The sequence below is a fragment of the Notothenia rossii genome, assembly GCF_949606895.1.
Source record: "Notothenia rossii genome assembly, contig: scaffold_215, whole genome shotgun sequence".
NCBI lineage: Eukaryota > Metazoa > Chordata > Actinopteri > Perciformes > Nototheniidae > Notothenia > Notothenia rossii.
The window spans coordinates 46,258-65,181 of record NW_027640043.1 but is presented as its reverse complement, the minus strand read 5'-3'; the positions used below and the strand labels follow the sequence as shown (position 1 = coordinate 65,181).

General features: G+C 39.2%; 1 protein-coding gene and 2 long non-coding RNA genes across 3 annotated transcripts; 1 reads left to right on the top strand and 2 right to left on the bottom strand.

The window, feature by feature from the left end:
• The first annotated feature begins 584 nt into the window (after nucleotides 1–584).
• LOC307027148 (uncharacterized protein) lies at nucleotides 585–6,575 on the top strand. The gene is made up of 16 exons (XM_079695341.1): nucleotides 585–642; nucleotides 744–818; nucleotides 987–1,382; nucleotides 1,570–1,674; nucleotides 1,783–2,015; nucleotides 2,095–2,273; nucleotides 2,861–2,954; nucleotides 3,036–3,271; nucleotides 3,489–3,603; nucleotides 4,002–4,122; nucleotides 4,203–4,294; nucleotides 4,730–4,847; nucleotides 4,945–5,046; nucleotides 5,145–5,318; nucleotides 5,784–5,960; nucleotides 6,188–6,575. The coding sequence occupies exons 3-16, from the start codon at nucleotides 1,115–1,117 to the stop codon at nucleotides 6,472–6,474; spliced, it is 2,301 nt and encodes a 766-aa protein (XP_079551467.1). The 5' UTR covers nucleotides 585–642; nucleotides 744–818; nucleotides 987–1,114; the 3' UTR covers nucleotides 6,475–6,575.
• A 5,115-nt stretch (nucleotides 6,576–11,690) lies between these two features.
• On the bottom strand, nucleotides 11,691–13,635 carry LOC307027146. Its single transcript, XR_013804552.1, has 3 exons — nucleotides 13,475–13,635; nucleotides 12,601–13,213; nucleotides 11,691–11,705 (listed from the first exon to the last, which is right to left on the bottom strand). It is a non-coding gene; the product is annotated as an uncharacterized lncRNA (long non-coding RNA).
• Nucleotides 13,636–13,754: 119 nt separating this feature from the next.
• Nucleotides 13,755–18,533, bottom strand: LOC307027145. The gene is made up of 4 exons (XR_013804551.1): nucleotides 18,073–18,533; nucleotides 16,354–16,548; nucleotides 14,830–14,990; nucleotides 13,755–13,999 (listed from the first exon to the last, which is right to left on the bottom strand). It is a non-coding gene; the product is annotated as an uncharacterized lncRNA (long non-coding RNA).
• Nucleotides 18,534–18,924: the final 391 nt, after the last annotated feature.

Here is an 18,924-nt window from a genome sequence, read left to right as displayed (position 1 = left end):
CCTGGGACTTGATTGATTTTGGTGCCTGTAGTTTTATTTTGGCGAATGCTTATTTATGAAGCAACAATTAAATTACATGGTAGCACAGCTAATCTGAGTTCATCTGTTTGGTTTTTTTCAGGTCATCTATCAATTCAATTATATGAAGTAGCCTATTATCATAAAAAAATCAACGGTTCTTTTCAGAGCCATATTCCTCTTCCTACTCTCTTTCACCCCTCTCGTTTTCTTGTCTTTTGTTTTGTTTTTCTCCCTCCCTGTATGTCAGTTCATCCTTTGTTTGTTGTTGCCCTTTTTATCCTCACTTAAAAATGTCATCCAAGCAACTGAATGAATGGCTAGAGATAGGGAATGCCCTCGCAGATGAGTTGGCAAATAAGGCAAGTACAACATTATCCAAAAATGTATTATAACATTTACTCAAATGATAACAGACACACACATTACAAAGATGTGTGTGCAACAATTAAGGGAAATATATAATCTCTTTTATATATTTATATATTAAGATACCAAAGAAACCAAAGAAACCGAAGATACAGAAGATACCAAAGAAAATAACGCAAGGATCAAATATTTCCTGGAGGAAGAGGGACCTGGATGGGAACATTATAGCCCAACATTGGAATAAGAATCGATCTGGTCTGTAAAATATAATCTAGTTCTAGTGTTTCATTAAGTTTTAATGTCGTTGGTCGGTCCTCAATAATGTTTCCCATATCATCGTACTTTGTTTTATGCAGTTAAACCTTCCAGCTCTCAGAAGTCCCCAGAGGTCGAGGAGACACATGAGATTCCTCTACAGGTCCCAAGTCTTGGTATGCACAATGAATTCTTAAATTATCCTTCAACTTGAAATGTAGGTAATTGTTTGTAGTATGTAATAGCTTTGTTCATGATACATTGTAAAGTGAAAAGCCATGTATGGAATATCTTTTTTAAATTAAACTAAATTCCATGATTTGTTTTATATTTTGTTATTTTAGATCAACATCTTCAGACACTGAGAAACCTGTTGGGTTCTCTCACTGTCCCTGCATCATCAGAAGAAACACCCACTGCATCAACATGGACCCAAAGACAGTTGAAACGTGAACAAAAATTCAGAGCTGCAATGCCAGAGCTCCTTAATTTGAAATTGGCTGCAGAGATTGTCACTACACGTTCCTGTCTCCAATGCAAAACTGCTGATGCTGTGGTCCGGTGCTTGGACTGTGTTCCACCAGGAACTCCCTTTCTTTGTCCGGCATGTGACCCTATTATCCATGGTAAACATGTCTTCCATGACAGGGAAGCCATGTTTGATGGGTTTTACAGACCTATTCCTCCCACATCCTTAGTGGTTGTGGATGAAAGTGGCCAATATGGACTCTGTGAACAAGGTGGTTTCAAATAAGGTATTACATATTCCCTTACCATGGTTTCCTAATGTGCACTACATATACAGCGGCATCATTTTCACCATGTCGGAAGTTTGCTTTAACAGTTAAAATGTCTCAATTTGTATTGACTACATTTCCTAACATGTCCTAACATGCATATGAATCTCTGAAATTGTCTTTGCTGCAGTGTGTCTGCTTCCAATTCCTCCGCCATCCCAAATCTGCTTCTGTGGTCCAAGCCAAGATTTCACCATCATCCCAGGAAAGCAGACCGTGTTGGTGACTATCAATGGTTTGTTGCCACCAGAAGACGATCAAGCAGAAATACAGGATTACTATTATACTTTTGTCCTACATTGCATAGATAGCTGTCAAATTGCACATTTATATTTTTTCTCAGGTCCATACAACGTTCGTCTGCCTTCTGTGTGCTGCCCAATTTGTTCCGCCAAATGGTCCCCGAGCATAGGTGACTTGCTGGGATACAAATACTGGCCAGCAACCGACAGCTGCAAAATTATTTTTAAGTTTGATGTGTTCACATCATTCGAGCAAATGAAATTGGCCAGCCCAGCATTATCCCAGCAAGTATTTATAAAAATGCTTGAACATCGATCGTTTTCCACAGGAAGGGTAAGAATAAAATGTGGTTTTCAAGATTTTTGAATACCAAACTTTTAATTAACCAAATGAATACCATTCTTTTTTCCAGACAGGCAGAATCTGTAGCGATATCTTCCACAGAGTCTTTCGGGAGTTTGCCTTCTGTAATTACAGACAAGAAGATCTATGCCTGGTGGAGCCCTTTAAATGCCCAGCATGCACACCTGACATGCTGGCTATTGCTGTAGATGGCAATAGAAAGCATTATCGCTTCAAGAAGTCCAGAGGGTCAGTGAAATCATATTCTCATTTTAGTTGTTGTTTTATTGACTAAGCTGAATGTCTTTGCTGAAATGTCTAACTTTCCCCAACTCTGCAATTTCTTTTTCCAAAGTTTGTAGACCATCAGAAAACAATGGTTGGTGTGAAATTACACAATTATATAAATCCAATTCATAAACATTATTATATATGACGCCTGTAAAGTTAACTCAACTTTAAAATGTTAAATGGTTGACGTTAGTTGGATATGTTGGAGCTAAGAACCAGTTTTGGATATAATCGCTTCATGAAAAATGTATTAAATTGCCCAGGAACCTTTTTCTATGCCTTCCTCTGCCCTATTCCATGCCCATCAATATAAAGGATGTACTTTTATTTTTACCTTTTTACAAGAAGTCAGTAAACTTTTCACTAATGTTAAATAATGGTGGCAAAAGACTTTACACAGAATTACAGATCAAATTCACAAAGACCTTTTCCACATTTATGAAAATGTTATGGCAAAAGCAAATTGGCCACATTAAATAGAGGACACAATCAAACTTATGTATGTATGATAATGTTGCTTACAATGTCTTTCTCGAATTTCGCAGGACAGATGAACCGTCTCTATTTGATGGACTGTTCATTGCCCAGGACAGTAAAGTGTCTGCCTTTGTCGACAAAATCAGGAGCCAGATGACGATTGTAAGAATCTATTCAATCCCCTAACCCTTTATTTATTTTTCTTAGCACAGGGTTAAATGTAACAGATTGTGTCTATTTCAGAAAAGTGGTCGTGATGTTTGTGGACCGGCAACATTCACAGCTTGCAGAGAAACCTCACACAAGTCCAGGGCCAAGGTGGATGAGGAAGGACTGCAAATAGCTGTGTGCAGACATGGCATCTTGCTACAAGGCCTAAATCACTACCGTGGTGAAATATATGCCTACCCAATGTTCCTGCAGAAGGAGCTGGCTGAAGTTGCGAATGCAACATTCTTTTGTATGGATGTTGCCTGCAGGTAGTTATAACTATTGCAAAATTGGAAGTGTTTGTGGGAAACGTGTTATCTATTTAATTCTTGCACATCCAGTAGATGTAAAGCAAAAAAAAAATTCATTTGGATAAATGCTGATGTTGGTTACAAGGATTGTACTGGTAATTTTAAGGACCTGGTTTATCTTTTTACTATTATGCCATCATGCAACTGGAAGAGCTAATTGATTTTGTCATTACAGGTACTGGCCTTATTTGGAGAAGATGGCAGCAAAGTTGCCTGAGCTCCAACCACTTACAGAGATGAAACCTTTTCTCTCTGTAATGCACGCCAAGGCCCACACAGGCAAATGCGAGGTACAGTATGCAAATTAAACATTTGTGTCACTAGATTCAAATGTTTTAGAAATTGTAGTGCACATAAGAATATCATGTAGTATATTCTATTCAAGCCTGTGGAATAATTGTAATAGTTACAAATGTTGACAAAATTGTTACAAAACAGACTGTCACAAGGATAGGCTTCCAAAACCCATTATGTTTATTTTAGTAAATATATCCGCACTGTAGAAATAATGAATGAATAGAGCTTCAAATAACTGCAGTTGTGACATTGTAGTTCAAAGCATAATTCAATATCAGAACATTTTAACTTTCTGAAATTGCTCCTGACACTGATGATAACTAAAGATGTACAGTACAAGAAATTATAATATTGAACTAAATAGCTAGATCTCATTGTTTATGATTCTGAGCAGGTGAAGTGGGGTGGCAGAAGCCAGGAAGGTGCTGGAAATACTGTCGGCGAGGAAGTGGAACAGGTTAACAGCTTCCTCTCAAGGGCAGCTCTGACAACAAAATACATGACCAAATCAGGTTGGTAGAGGAAAACAAATAGTTTTAAGTAGTGCCACATTGTAAAGCTCATATGAATTTTCATGTTTTTGTGTTTACAGCTAGAGCAGATATGATAACCGTGCTGGCTATGCAATGGAACCACAGGAAGGTGGAGAATCTCCACAAGACACTCTCAAAGAGATTTGTCAAAGTAAGACGTCCATGCTGCATTTCAAAATGTATATTAAGACTATCCGAGTTTGTTGTTGTAGTAATTTAACACCATCCTTAGCTACATGTTGTTGAATTGAATGTATTCTGCAATCATTTCATTATGATGGTGCTGCCATGGCACACTGTTCTGCCAAGAGAGTCTCTGTTCTGTTTGTTTTTAATAAAGCACTATAGGTTGATTCATCTGAATTTCTGGATAATAATAATAATAATAATAATAATAATGTTAATCCTGCTTGATCTTGAAAAAAAAGGGAAACTAAGGTGATACTTGCCAACCTTGAAGAGAAGGTGTTTAGCATTTCATGTTGTTGTCTGGTCAGTTAATGTGCATAAAGGAATTCAGTAAAAAACAACCTTCTCAACCAACTGGAACGCATATTCACTTTTTCCTTTTAAACATTCTAACCAGACTACACAGAGAGCACAAACTGAAGTGGACAATCTTGAGAGTCTCAAGCAAGAGCTGAACATCTCCCTGGAGGACACGGAGCAGTGGGTGTTGGAGGTCAAGCAATGGGCAGCCACTGGTATGTTATATGATCACTGTGGTATAGATTTGGTTCCATATTTCCAAACATTTGGCTTCATGTTTTATGATTACACCTTGTTGTTTCTGTTTTCAAGAGAAACATGGAGCCCAGAGTAGCCAAGAGGAGCTCCAGAGAGAAATAGATGAAATTATTTATTCCCTCCGAAGAAAGAAACACGACCTCTATCGACAAAATGGTATTTATTATTACGTTATCTAGAAACAATATTTGTTTCTTGTTGTTGTTGTTTGTATTATTAATATTAGTTTATTTGTATTTTGTTTTACTTTACAGACAGCAACCAAACAAGGCAACGCAAACGGAGAAGACTGACAGAGCTCAAGAAGAAACTCAGAGAGAGGATACTGCAGTACAACACCATTGATGCCTGTTCAGAGAAAATTGACACAGAAGCAGCATGCGGTCTGTCTGAGGATGTCATTCTGCCCTGGGAGGCGCAAGGAGATGGTAAGAAACAACTTGTTTTTGTTTGCCCTAGATATTCCATAAATTCAGTTGAAGTACTAGAATACAATCACCAATGTAACACAGAGCTATCAACATAGGTGTCACAAATCATCATGATCACAACAAATCATTTTAAAATAATTATATTGAAAGGTCTGTATGATGTTGCCCTATCAAGTCTTAATAGTCTAGTCTCACTGGGACAGGCATATCTATGGAAACAGTAAAACCCTTCCTGACCACCCTGAACTGCATACTAATGTTGAATCTCAAGACATACTGAATGTAATTCTGCCAACATAGACAGAATTGAAAAAATTCAGCAAGCGGCGAGGTTGAATTTTTTTTTACCAGATTTTAAGGTTTTGGTCAATTTAATTAAAAAAGATTGAATACAAACTGATATTATTTGTTTTATTAGCCTTACCATTGTGGTTGTTATATTTTGTGTTTTTTCCATTATAGTGGTGAACCTGCGCACAAAGAGGCGACTTTTTGACCAGGTTATGCTGGTCAGGCGTATGGAAGAGGAGAAAGTCATCATTGTGAAGGAGATGACCCAGCATTGTCAAAATCTGAGGCAGGCACTGGACAAACTGGACCGCCTCCTTCATCAGACAAAAGACGACATCAGGAACCAAAGTATGTTCCACAAATACCGATTTATAATATTTGCCACTGCCCCCCTCCCAGTGTCAAATGTCTATCACTGAATAGCATCTGTAATGATTGCATTTTTTCTGAATCACAAATCTTTTTAGCTAATATACAGCCTCGGAGTTAAACATTCAAATTGCTTATATGGAACCAACATCAATGCTAATTAAAAGTTGCCTTACATAGACTGTCATTTTGTCTTTTTATTTTAGTTTCTCCAAGCGATATAACAGAAGAGGGATACAGGGGACTGCACTGCTCTATTTTACACCATCAATATCTTCTGGAGCAGAAACTGAGCAGAGTCACCAGCACCTACAGCTGTATTGGCTCGGACTCGTCTTTTCTCATGATGGAGGAAGACATTGAAGACGGTAATGAGGACGACGAACAGGACGGTGATGAGGACGGTGATGAGGACAACGAACAAGACGGTGATGAGGACGGTGATGAGGACAACGAACAAGACGGTGATGAGGACGGTGATGAGGAAAACTAACAGGACGGTGATAAGGACAACAAACAGGACAACGAACAGGACTTAACAAGTCTATTGTGTTGTATGCATGTCAACGTATTAAAACGAGTATTACGATTGAATGGCTTGTTTATTACCTTTTTTTTTATATGATCCTGCTTTGCATTTACTATGTCTGGTATCCAAGTAAATGCCATTAGCAGTTATCAGTCACCTTCAGATCCGAGTTACCTCGAGGGCCAGAGGTTCCCCACCCCTGGTATAAGGTTTTGGTGATCACCCTTATTATCATCATGTCATTTAATCATGATCTGTTTAATTAGCCAATGCTTACATCCAAAGAATGTGTCTAGACTTTACTCCTACAGACACACACTAACAATACAAATTGAGCTAAGTAATACACTCACGAGCCACTTAATTAGGTACACCTTGCTAGGATAGGTTGGACCCCCATCTGCTTTCAGAACTGCGTTAAGTCTTCATGGCATAGATTAAACAAGGTACTGGAAGCATTCCTCAGAGATTTCACTCAATATTGACCTGATCGCATCACACAGTTTCTGCAGATTTGTCGGCTGCACATCCATGACGCAAATCTCTCGTTCACCATATCCCAATGGTGCACTGTAGGATTTGGATCTGATGACTGTGGACTGTGACATTTGAGTAAAATTCATTGTCATGTTCAAGAAACCAGTTGGAGAATATTTGAGCTTTGTGACACGGTGAGTTATCCTGCTGGAAGTAGCCATCAGAAGATTGGTACACTGTTGTCATAAAGGCATGGACATGGTCAGCACAACCCGGTATCACGGCAAGACGTGAACATGTGACGATTTACCATGATGGGAGACGTGAAGCTGTCACGATTTCGTCCCTTCAAACGTGACATTTACACAGTATTGTTAACGTGGCCCAACCAGTGGAGATATACCCGGAAATGCCAAGCAAATGCTACCCCGACGGTCGGTTGTTATTATTATCAATATTAATATAATAATGATTTCATTTGTAATAGTCACACTCAATTTCGCTAATTTTCTGTTGCCCCAGCTGGTCGGCACCTCTTTTAGCAGATACAAAGGCTATATTCATTTATTAAATCGATGTGTGTGGATGTGGAATTAACGGACGTGACGTTGCACGATTGCGTTACCAGGCAACAGCTTCGGTTCATGTTAATTTATAAACTCTTCAACTCGAACCGTAGTTATATTTTAAAACATTTTAGAAAGCCTCATGAAATATTTTAATGTACATTTTAAATTAAATGTGAAGGAATGTGTGTATAACAAAATACATCCGTCAAAAACAATACCGGAAACAGACGTAGGCAAGATCCTCGGTTATGGCTAGAAAGGATCCTTCTATTGTAAATATGACGTCACGTTCTCGTTGTAACTCTCGTTGTAATCGGAGCGGCTCGGAAACACATCTACAGCAGTAACATGATGCAACATACACATTAATGCAGCAGCAATATTAATAGAGAAACATCAGACATAATAGTAAAACACTGCAAGGGAACATTTTATTGCACCAGGAGCTATCTTGGGACTTTTACTGCGACAACGTTGACTTGCCTGTGAATAAAAAATAAACCATAGTGTTGGTGATCTACAGTGTTGTCATTCTTCTTTGAACACCAGCAAGACCGCTTTTCAACGATCACACTCCCTGTCATTGACATAATTAATAGATAGTTTAGCTTCTCACCATCATTTGCTGTGGCCAACTGATGTTAACGATCCTAACTGAAAGGCTGCCTGCCAAACGTAAACATTCAGCCACGTGACATTCAGCCGAACTCTCGCGAGAGTTTTACACAAGACGGATCCTTTCTAGCCATAACCAAGATCCTCAGCTCGGTGATTCATGGTTTAGCCGCAATGCACGTTGGGAAATGGTGTTTATGCGATGTGAAATCCGAAAACATTTAAAAAAAAAATAATAATACTTTATTCCGAGTTTGCTTGCTTTTCTCTTTGGAGCTAATCACATAACGGCATTGTAATACATGGTTCGGCTGCATTACATATTACATATCTGCCGTAGTTATCTATCTATAGAGCCCTGATGAGAAGACTTCTATACAAACAGGAAGAACTGCCGCCAAAACTGAAAACGTGACGTGGATCACAAATATATCAGCCATTTAACAACATCTTAGATTTATTTTCACACAATATGTCTCCTTGCAATATCAACAGTAATTCGGCTGACTTTTATATTGGATCCAATTGGTAGATAGGCAGTATTTACACCATAACGGCGCACAGCTGATAAACGGGCACCTAGTGGTTAAAGCATGTTATTGAATTTTATTATTATTATTAACTAACAGAATAAGAGACCTGACAGGTGATGGTCAGACGTTGACCTGGCTGCACAGTCACAGAAGCTGGCTGTTTCAACTGTTCACACTTCACACCTGTACAAATACAAAAAAAAGTTATATGACAGATTATCCTGTTAAACAGCAGTATAATAAGTGTTGACTCACTTCCAGCTGCCAGCAGCAGCAGCAGCAGCAGAGAGAACATGATGATGATGACTCTCATTTCATTTAATTTCAAACCTTTATTTATACAGGTGTATCCCATTGAGATCATTGATTTCTTTTTCAAGGGAGACCTGCTCAAGTAGGTTCCACACGAAACATAAAAACATAAACAGAACAACAAAAGGACATCATACAGCACCATTTACATAACTATCCACATAAACAGGTACCAATAGCTTCCGATTGAGTAGCATCCAACCGAGCTTTAAAAACATTTAGTGGCACCAGATTGCTCAGTTTCCATTTAATTTGCAAACTATTCCAAGACAGAGGAGATGCGCATCTAAAAGCTGTCTTCCCTAAGACAGTCCTAGCAGTTGGCACATTTAATAAAACCACAGCATTCGATCTCAGGCAGTAGCCACTTACAATTTTCCGTGAGATCAGGGAGCAGATATAAGATGGAAGTTTCCCTAACATGGCTTTGTATATAAAAATGTACCAGTGACTGAGCCTCCGTACAGTTAGTGAAAGCAAACCAGCCCTTGCATACAGGGTACAGTGATGGGTTAATGCTTTACAGTTTGTCACAAATCTCAGTGCACTGTGATACGCAGCATCTAACTTGACCAGGCAATTGGCAGGTGCATTCATATAGATCAAATCACCATAGTCCAGCACAGGTCAAAAGGTCACAGTGACTAGCCTTTTCCTGGCCTCAAGCAGAGAAACAGGACTTGTTCCTGTAGAAGAAACCTAGCCTAACCCTCAGCTTTTTAAGCAGGTTATTGACATGAAGTTTAGAAATGTGAGACAATCATCAAGCCAGATACCAAGGACTCTGAGAAGACGTGAGCTCCTGATCCCCTTTAATCTCCACTGACAGTCTCTTGTGAAGGCCTTATAACTGTATCACAATGGATATTACTGAGTTTGCATAGAACCAAACGTGTTCACGTGTGAATGTGAACATTAATAGAATATCACCTCCCATCTTCAGAGCAATCTGACTATTATAACATTAGCGTTAAGAAAGCTTAATTAAATATCTGCCTCAACATAAGTAACTGGATCAAAGTCACAGTACAGTCCGCGGCATCACATCATAATGTATCATATATCTCCTTATCTGAGTCAGCTGAGCCGTATCTGGCCGTGCAACACTTACAGTGTCACATACTGTATGCAGAAGTATTATTTGAAGCAACACATTACGAAACACTCGAGTCAAATGTAATTAAAGTCAGATCGTGTCTTAGACGGGGCATATCATAAACCTGTTAATGTACGCATTCAAACACTTTTTCTTTTACCAGCTGTGTTCACCTTGCAGGTGCAGCTATGTGGCTTTTATCCTGGATAAAGTTTTTGAGTCATGGATGTTTAAAGTCTTCATATTTGTCTAATTATATAGTTGACTTTTCATTCAGGAAGTATACGCGCTGCGCTGTCAGTACGCTTCTCCATGTTTGTGATTGGTCGAATGCTCCAAATACTACCCCTTTTATGTGAACGCGCACCTAACTAGATAGGCACGGCTGGCTTGAGCGATCCACTTGATAACCCGTGTCGTAGTGCCGTTTAGCGAGAGGGCGTATGTTTTGGATTAGGCCAACCGGCTAACTCAAACATATCCAGGTTAGGTTGAACCAGTTTCGTGGTATACCCCCCAGGTCTTGTCCTGACTGAGCACAGGCACCTGTAGCCTTGGCTACTGTGCTCTCAGTGTTTTGTCTCCCTGTTCCTGCCTATTGGCGTCAGCTGATAGAGGTGTTGGTTTTATCTTGTTATGCACAATGTTGATTCTTCTCTCAGAACTAGCTAAATATGGGTCTGGGGTAGAGATCTTCAGAATTGGTTTGGCATCTTTTGTGTCAATTCGTGGCACACAACATGTCTTGTGAATAAACCATCAGTTTGCCATCAAAGTTCCTGCTCTCCTCGTGTCTCTCTGACTCCTGTTTCCATTGCTTCAGAAGTTTCCATCGCATATGAAAGATTTTCACATGTTTGTAAATTATTTTGGTTTCAGTGTGTGTGTTTCACATGGGTGAACAGTATATTTATATGTTATGGAATGAAATACAATGTCAGATTAGGGGAAAGTTAGGGGAGTGCATGTTAATGTGTCTGGAGGTGGCGTGTTCCAAAAGTGTTTGGGTTTGTCTGCCGTGTGTGGGCTGCGTTCCATTTCAAATTGCCGCCTGTACAATGTATGCACCAGTCTGTGATATGCCGATGTGCAGGCCCGCCCCTCCATACACGCCGATCACACAGACTGCGTCTGCCTCTCGCCCTCATCTTGTGGAGGGAGCCTCATCTGATGCGCAAATGCGGCGCAATTGAGCGCGCCACAGTTTCTGCTGCGAGGCTCCACTAGCTGTAATCGGCTTGGTGTGTCCAGGGTTTACACACCACCCCCCCGTCGACGCTCGCGAGGGCCTCATCACATCACAGCCCTGCCGATGTGATATAATGTATAGGACCTTTTTCCTCATGGGTGTCATTCACAACAGACCAATCATGACAGTTTTAGAGAATGAGTTTGTATGGATACACTTAAAACATATTTGTATTTGTCTTGGCTTCAGCTCACTGATAACATAAGAACACAAATAGGCACAACACTTACATAGATGTTTTTTTTATATGTATTTTATTACTCCAAAATAGAAAAAAAAAAGTCAGCCATATTTAACTGGAAAAGTTTTCCTTTGGCTCCCTGGAATTTTTCCACTTCGCCCCACTGTAAAACAGAAACAGTCAATCAATCAATCAATCAATCAATCAATCAATGTTTATTTATATAGCCCAATATCACAAATGTTACATTTGTCTCAATGGACTTCACAGTTTGTACAGAATATCAGTATGACAATACTGACACAGCAAAAAGTATTACTTTTTGGAATATGTAGTTCTACAGTATGTTGACAATGCTATTTCAAATGAGAAGATATACTAAGTCACTCAAAAATATCATGATGAAAGTGCAGTATAATGTATATATTTATATATAACACGTACATCATATATAATACAAGGTACATTTTTTATTTCAAAGTCAATGTTTCATTTGACCAATTCTTTGAATTTGCTGTCTTATCAATGCCCAAACATACAGCACTAAACTTAGACAACTGCCTGCAAGACTGCACACAGAAATAATACTACTTATTACTACTAACTATACTTATAGTATAATTGTTAAGAACAAATGTAACAAGTCAGTAATTACAAAAGAGATCAAATACCATCCAGCCTCACATATCAATCATTTAACCTTTAGTGATATTGATCAATGATAAACTCTATTGTATATTTTAATTTCTATTTCAATGTAGGCTACTTCCCTGCTTATGTGTTACAATCAGACAACATTTCTAGGGCGCGATGTCTGAATGACGAAGGGCAGATAACTTGGATGTCTTACTTTATGGCGCAAACGTCTGATAGAGCCATTGATGACATGGCTCCCCACCCCCATGTGATCAACTAAATTCAATTTACTGCTGAGGAACCCAAAATGTTTAAGTTAGTGATCTCAGGGTTGATGAAGTTGGTTGGTAAGACTACTTTGTGGCCCCTGTTCTGCCAGACCCATCAGCTACACTGAAGGAAACTTCAGATTAGATACATACCATCCAGAGCAAGACTGCCACTGCACCAACACCTCGGTATGGCCCTGAGTAAAGAAACACAGATTTTAGGTAAACTTCATTTTTTTCAAATGTCATACATGTAAATACAAAAAGTCCAGTGAAATCAAATGATAATTTGAAATAATAGTAGGTACGATTAACTCAAACATATGAAGGACTGTAACATAGTCAATAGCATTTTCCCCATCAGTTTAATATTTTGGAATACTATTATTATTTAAAAAAATATTTGTACTGCCAAGAATAGGAATTCACCTACAAAGGATTACAAGAAAAAATGTAATATACAAATAAATGGCTGGACATGATGCATTAATGCGACATGAAGCATTACACAAGTACCTCAACCTTAAATTAATAATAAATTATTGTTACTGTAATTTCAATATTTACATTAGCAGTCATGCTTAAGACTGAAACACTCCTTTTAAACAAAGTATACGAAAATCCAATAAGATAAGACTTGGTTCCACGGAAACATTATTGTCATTGTTTATTTATTTTAAAATATTTTCTAAACAAACCTCCCTGATTCGTTCCCTCAGTAGTTTTTTGTAGGGGAAAGTGTCTGACCCTTGATGAATGGGACATTCTGCAAGGAATTAAAAGATGGTAATAAGTTGAAGTTCAGCAATAACCTCCTAAACATTGCCTAACATCACATTGGGCTCAATTAAACTGTTCAAAATGGCACTGAGACTTTTGATACTGCAAAGTCTTAAACAAAACAAAAGGTGGTGTATTCTAATTGTACCGATGATTGTTTTCTCTCTCTTTAACTCATTCAATGTGCAAAATCAAACACAGTTTCAGTCGATGTAAATAAGATAATTACTAATTAACCCGCACATACCATTAATTGCCACTTTATTCCTCGTTGGTCTTCTTTTCTGTGAGGAAGACACTGAGGAGAGAGCAGGAGTCAGGCCGGAGGAGAGAGCAGGAGTCAGGCCGGAGGAGAGAGCAGGAGTCAGCCCGGAGGAGAGAGCAGGAGTCAGGCCGGAGGAGAGAGCAGGAGTCAGCCCGGAGGAGAGAGCAGGAGTCAGGCCGGAGGAGAGAGCAGGAGTCAGCCCGGAGGAGAGAGCAGGAGTCAGCCCGGAGGAGAGAGCAGGAGTCAGCCCGGAGGAGAGAGCAGGAGTCAGGCCGGAGGAGAGAGCAGGAGTCAGGCCGGAGGAGAGAGCAGGAGTCAGCCCGGATGAGAGAGCAGGAGTCAGCCCGGAGGAGAGAGCAGGAGTCAGGCCGGAGGACACAGGAGTGAGGAAGAGAGTGAACTCAGTGTCAGTCTCGGTGGTAAGAGGTACAGACAAGTCTGATCCTGGGTCTGCGGCCATTTCTGCCTGTGTGGTACAAGGGCCCTCAGGTTCAACTGCCAAAGTCACTATTGAGAAGAAAAAAAAGTAGACGCATGGTGAGTAAATGACCAAGTATAATCCGCCATATACATTTATAATCTGAGTAATTACAGCTAAAAATGAAACAGCGGAACATCAGTGATTCTGTGTTACAATGGCGTTTGTTAGCAACCAGGAAATGACACCAGTAAGGACAAACAGATGAGAATGCTGCGTGGGGTCTGGGTGCCGTGTTGGCGGGACGTTGGGGGGCTCGCTGCTCCGCCCTTTGAGGCTCGAGGAGCAGACAGTGTGAGCTGGATTACTGGTGTTGTTTCCTGGTTGCTGTGTGGGGTCTGCGAGACAGCGAGGAACTCAGCCTGAGCGCACACACACACACACACACACACACACTCACATCCAGGCTGTGAGTGTGAGTGCGTGTGTGCGTGAGGAGATCCACGGAGCCTCGGCTGAGAAAAGATAAGGCTGAGTGAGTGTGTGTGAGCCGGTACGTCACTATGCCCGTTACGTCACTATACTCAGGAAGATTTTTTTTTGAAAAAGAGCAGCATAGACAGGTATTTTCTGTGTTAGAGTTTTACTCGCTACAGGGTGTACTTTGAGGGTTTGTGACTCTGCAGACCGTTTACATGCAGGAAAAGCTTCATAACACAGAAGGGGACGGGTAATAACCAGAAAAGCATGACATGGGCCCTTTAACTGACAAAACAAGACATAACGACATATTTGTACTACTTGGTAAACAGTGATTCACATTTTTTTACATTTAAAACCAGATAACTGGGCAACTAATTTACAAAACATGTTAACAGATAAATTGCTGAAATATAGCATGCAGATTTGTATACTTTACCATTAATAAGGCTTTCGTAAATCCTCTTTATGGTAACAAGTGCATTGTTACCATCTTCTGTCTCGATTTGCCATGGACAGATGCAATCGGCAAAAACCATTTGTGCCTCTCTTGGCAAGAAGGAGGATGGGACGCCGATCTAACATTTTCCATTTGTGGAGCTGGAACACAATGGACACAAAAAAACAAGAAATATTATGTACACAACAGTTCTAAACATTTTCACACACCTAAAGCCATTATAACTCCATTTATTTTGCCTAAGTGAAAAATGCACTGATGTGATACGTGTGCACATTGAGGAAGGCACCCCACAATTAACCAGGTGTGATTTTAGACCCCTTTTAGGGGAGCCCCTAAAAAAGAACTGTAAAAAAAAAAGAAGTTTATCGAGCTCGGGTTCACTTTGAGTTTTTTTTACATGGGCATAGTTATTTTTATATGGGTTAGGGATGCCAGCGATTATTCTATTTTTCGAATATTCGTTACAGTCTCCATAATCGAAAATTATTTTTAAAATTCGATTTTATTTATATATATTTTTATTATTATTTATGTATTTCTTTTTTTTCCTGGCTTAGTTTCAATTCGGCGGCGAATAATCAATTAATATTCGCCAGGGCTGTCCGATTTTGATCATGGTCAGTTTCTGGCATGCCTAATATTTGTCCATTTAATTCTCACATTCAGATATCTGAATAAGCTACATTTAGCTTGGAAACATGTCAGCAAGCTATAACCTATATCATTTCAGTTTCAAAGTTCCGCATTAACAGCACTTCAGATGTAAAGCTGGTGTTACAGGGGAATTTTTAAATGACTGTTCGAACACGGCTCAAAGTCAGAGACTCTGGTAAGCTTAATGAAAGTGCTTTTAAGGGCCTCTTTATTAATACTAACTCTTTCCAGGTCTTGATTGTCTTTCAAGCACTATATTAATATGGGCTGGTTTTGATTCTGTGACATTCTTGGTTTTACCATTTATTCAAAAATGTATATGATATTTCATTTATTTTACTTTTGGAAACCATAGTCACATAATTATGTGTTTTCCATACCATGAAGTTCCAAAATAAAATATAAAACACCAAAATGCAGGTTTTTTTGTAAGATATAATTAGAAAAACATGTACATTGAAGCTCTGATTCTAGGAATTACCACTGGCCTGAACTATGTTACTTCTGGTTAAGAAATAATGTTTTACTAAAACTGGGTGCTTGCAAGTACAAACACTATCTAACATCAGTTCGAAAAAATGTGTTATGCCTTTACAGCTTTAAATACAACGGTGACAACAATTTTGCTTAACACATTACATGAAGTGCAGTAATCGTGCACTAGTCTGTACTTCTCACATAAACTTACTTAAGAAATTAGGATTATTTTTAAAAAGTAAATGAGGGCGACTGTTGGAAAGTATAAATCAATTCAGTAATTTAACAATTTGTATAAAAAGATTAAGATCAGGGATTATTTACACACTTTTTTATGATAACTGACATCTGCAAGAGAAAAAAGCTTACCAGTAAATGTGTCGAGTCATACACTTTGTTGACACTGTGGTTTTTCTGTTGCGTGGCCTTCCACTCCTGTGCAACCTTTTCTTTTTGCTTGGAGAGTTTCTCTTTGTAGGGTTGGATGGCACCACATTGTTTGCATTTTTTACTTGCTACTCCTATGCTTTCCCTGCATGTCTGGCACACTTTTTGAGTAGGCGTCTGTAACAGAAACACAGATAATGTCAGGGAATACCAAAAATAAGAATACTATACTACAAATGTTTACAGGATTCATGTATTTTATTATATCGTGAAAAATCTTGTTAAAACAATGAACTCATGTTTTTTTATCTTTTAGATAGGATGAACAAAAATCACAAGAGTAAGGAAAACAATGTTATACAGAGTCAGTCACATGTTTAAAGAGACTGTTATGGACAAGCCTAATCTGTCAATATCTGGTTGATCCAAAAGTTGATGCTCCATCATCACAGAAAATAATACTAAAATCATCATTAGCAGCCGGGGTGTATTGCTAATTCTATAAGTTCTGCACGTGTGCACGCGCAGTTGTGGCTTGTTTTGAAGCTTATGTAACTACTGTCAATTAACACTCCAGCCAGAATCAACAAAGAATGGTCATTTATTAAGTCTGCATTATTGAATAAATGTGTGATTCTTACAGTAAATGCTGCACACAGCTGCGTGATAGTTAAGTGATCAGTGAAGGACCTTTATAAACTAACTCCCTCCTGCTGAGGTACAAAGGTTACTATATAAAAAGTGTGCACATGTATTTAGTATCCTATCCATGTGAATATGTTTTAAGTGGGGGTGGACCTCATGTCCTCTAGGGGGGTCCGGAGGCCCCCGTGAAGTTAAATGCATCAATCTTGTGCACTTGAGGGCAAAATTAACTAAATCTATGGATACATCTGTCAACACCCATATGAAACTTAACTGTATACATTTCAATAATAAAAAAAATGATAAGAATAATACTTTTTTTAAATGTATCTTTGTGCATATTTAACTATTTACTGTTTTGTTTTTTTATGCATTTGTTGTATGTCCAATAGTATGAATTGTAATGATTTCATCGATGTTTTAGATTCATTCGATTTTTTTTAGGGTGCTGTGTGACGTTGAACCTGCGACCTGCAACCTGTGACCTATGAACCTGTATTTGTATACTACCAAAGGAGCTATTGAACCTAAGAACTTGAATTTCCGACTCCTATTGTGGAACATTACAATAATATAAAAGTGTGCCTTGGAAATATGTATTTCCATATATGGTGACCAAACTGTTTCAGACCCACTGAGATAACTTAGACTAAAGTTAACTGTGTAAACATTACATTAGGTACATTAGCCTCTTAGCCTATCCGTTATCATAGCTAGCTAGCACCAGATGCTAACAACCATCCCCGTTTTAGGTGCCGGAGCGGTGTTCCGGCAGTATTACACCCCTGGTCACTCTTCACTTAATAGATAAATAGTATTTAATATAGTTATAAAGAATGTGACGTTTGATAACATTTGGATCAACCGCATGAACCGATGGATCACATAACTTCCATGCTCACGTTAACGTTAGCTGATTCTACTTTTGGCTAATTTAGCTTTGCTATCATTATTCCTAGGTAAACATAGTAATCTTAGTCACTGTACTAGACGACAAAATAAAACAACATAATACATATCCCAAAATGAATATACTTTTGATATCTGACTACTCACGTTTATTAGCTTGTCTGGGAAATAAATGGATGTTGTCTGATGCAGTGACGAGTCCAAAACCCCGGTGAGTTAGCATTTGACCACTTCCGGTTCCCTCGCGTCAGAACCAATGAGATTTCTCCATAGGATTTGGGAAAATAGCTCGAAATAAGGTCTGTGGTCGACACAAATTTAAGAGGCGGATCACGTTTTGTTCTACGACAGAAAGCCGTGATTTTTGAAGAGTGTACGTGTCTGAAAAACGATGGTTGTTAACAGAAGTTGTCGAGGACGTTGTACGTCATTACGCCGCCTCCCGTTGATTTAAAACGCGCCCGTGGGTCGTAAAGGTATACAGGCTGACGCACCCGTTGATTGAAAACGCTGCTCTGGGTCGTATTAATGGGTCGGAAAACGAGGAAAACAATCGACCTATTTGGTCGTATTAGTTGGAGGACTTGTTGTAACAAACTGATAGGCAAATGGACAAAAGTGTGATTAAAGCATTTTGCGGGACCCCAGCGAGCTCCAGACTAGTTGCATTGTGTCGGGGACCCTGGAGAACGATAAGACCCATCATTTAAATACAAAAAACACCATTAAAAGTCACTTTTAAGGGCGAAAAACAGCCTCTGTCCACTTCGTTAACAAACTGATGGACAAAAGTGTGAAAACGGCCGAGCCGCTGCTCTCAGGGCCTCACACACACACACACACACAGAGATCCAGGAGCAGGAATCCTGGGCACACGAGTGTTAAAAGTGCGTTGAACTGTTTTAATCCGATTATTTTACCCAGGATTAAGTGTTTGCAAGGCGGGGAAAGTATTCCTGCAGCCCCTCCATCACGGTGGTGATGATTAGAAATGATTTC

What these genes read in the sequence shown, in the direction of transcription:
- LOC307027148 (XM_079695341.1), top strand. Translation starts at nt 1,115, where the DNA reads ATGCCAGAGCTCCTTAATTTGAAATTGGCTGCAGAGATTGTCACTACA. An exon ending in TGTATGGATGTTGCCTGCAG is followed by an intron (nt 3,272 to 3,488) that starts GTAGTTATAACT and finishes TTGTCATTACAG; the next exon opens with GTACTGGCCTTATTTGGAGA. An exon ending in CAAGCAATGGGCAGCCACTG is followed by an intron (nt 4,848 to 4,944) that starts GTATGTTATATG and finishes TCTGTTTTCAAG; the next exon opens with AGAAACATGGAGCCCAGAGT.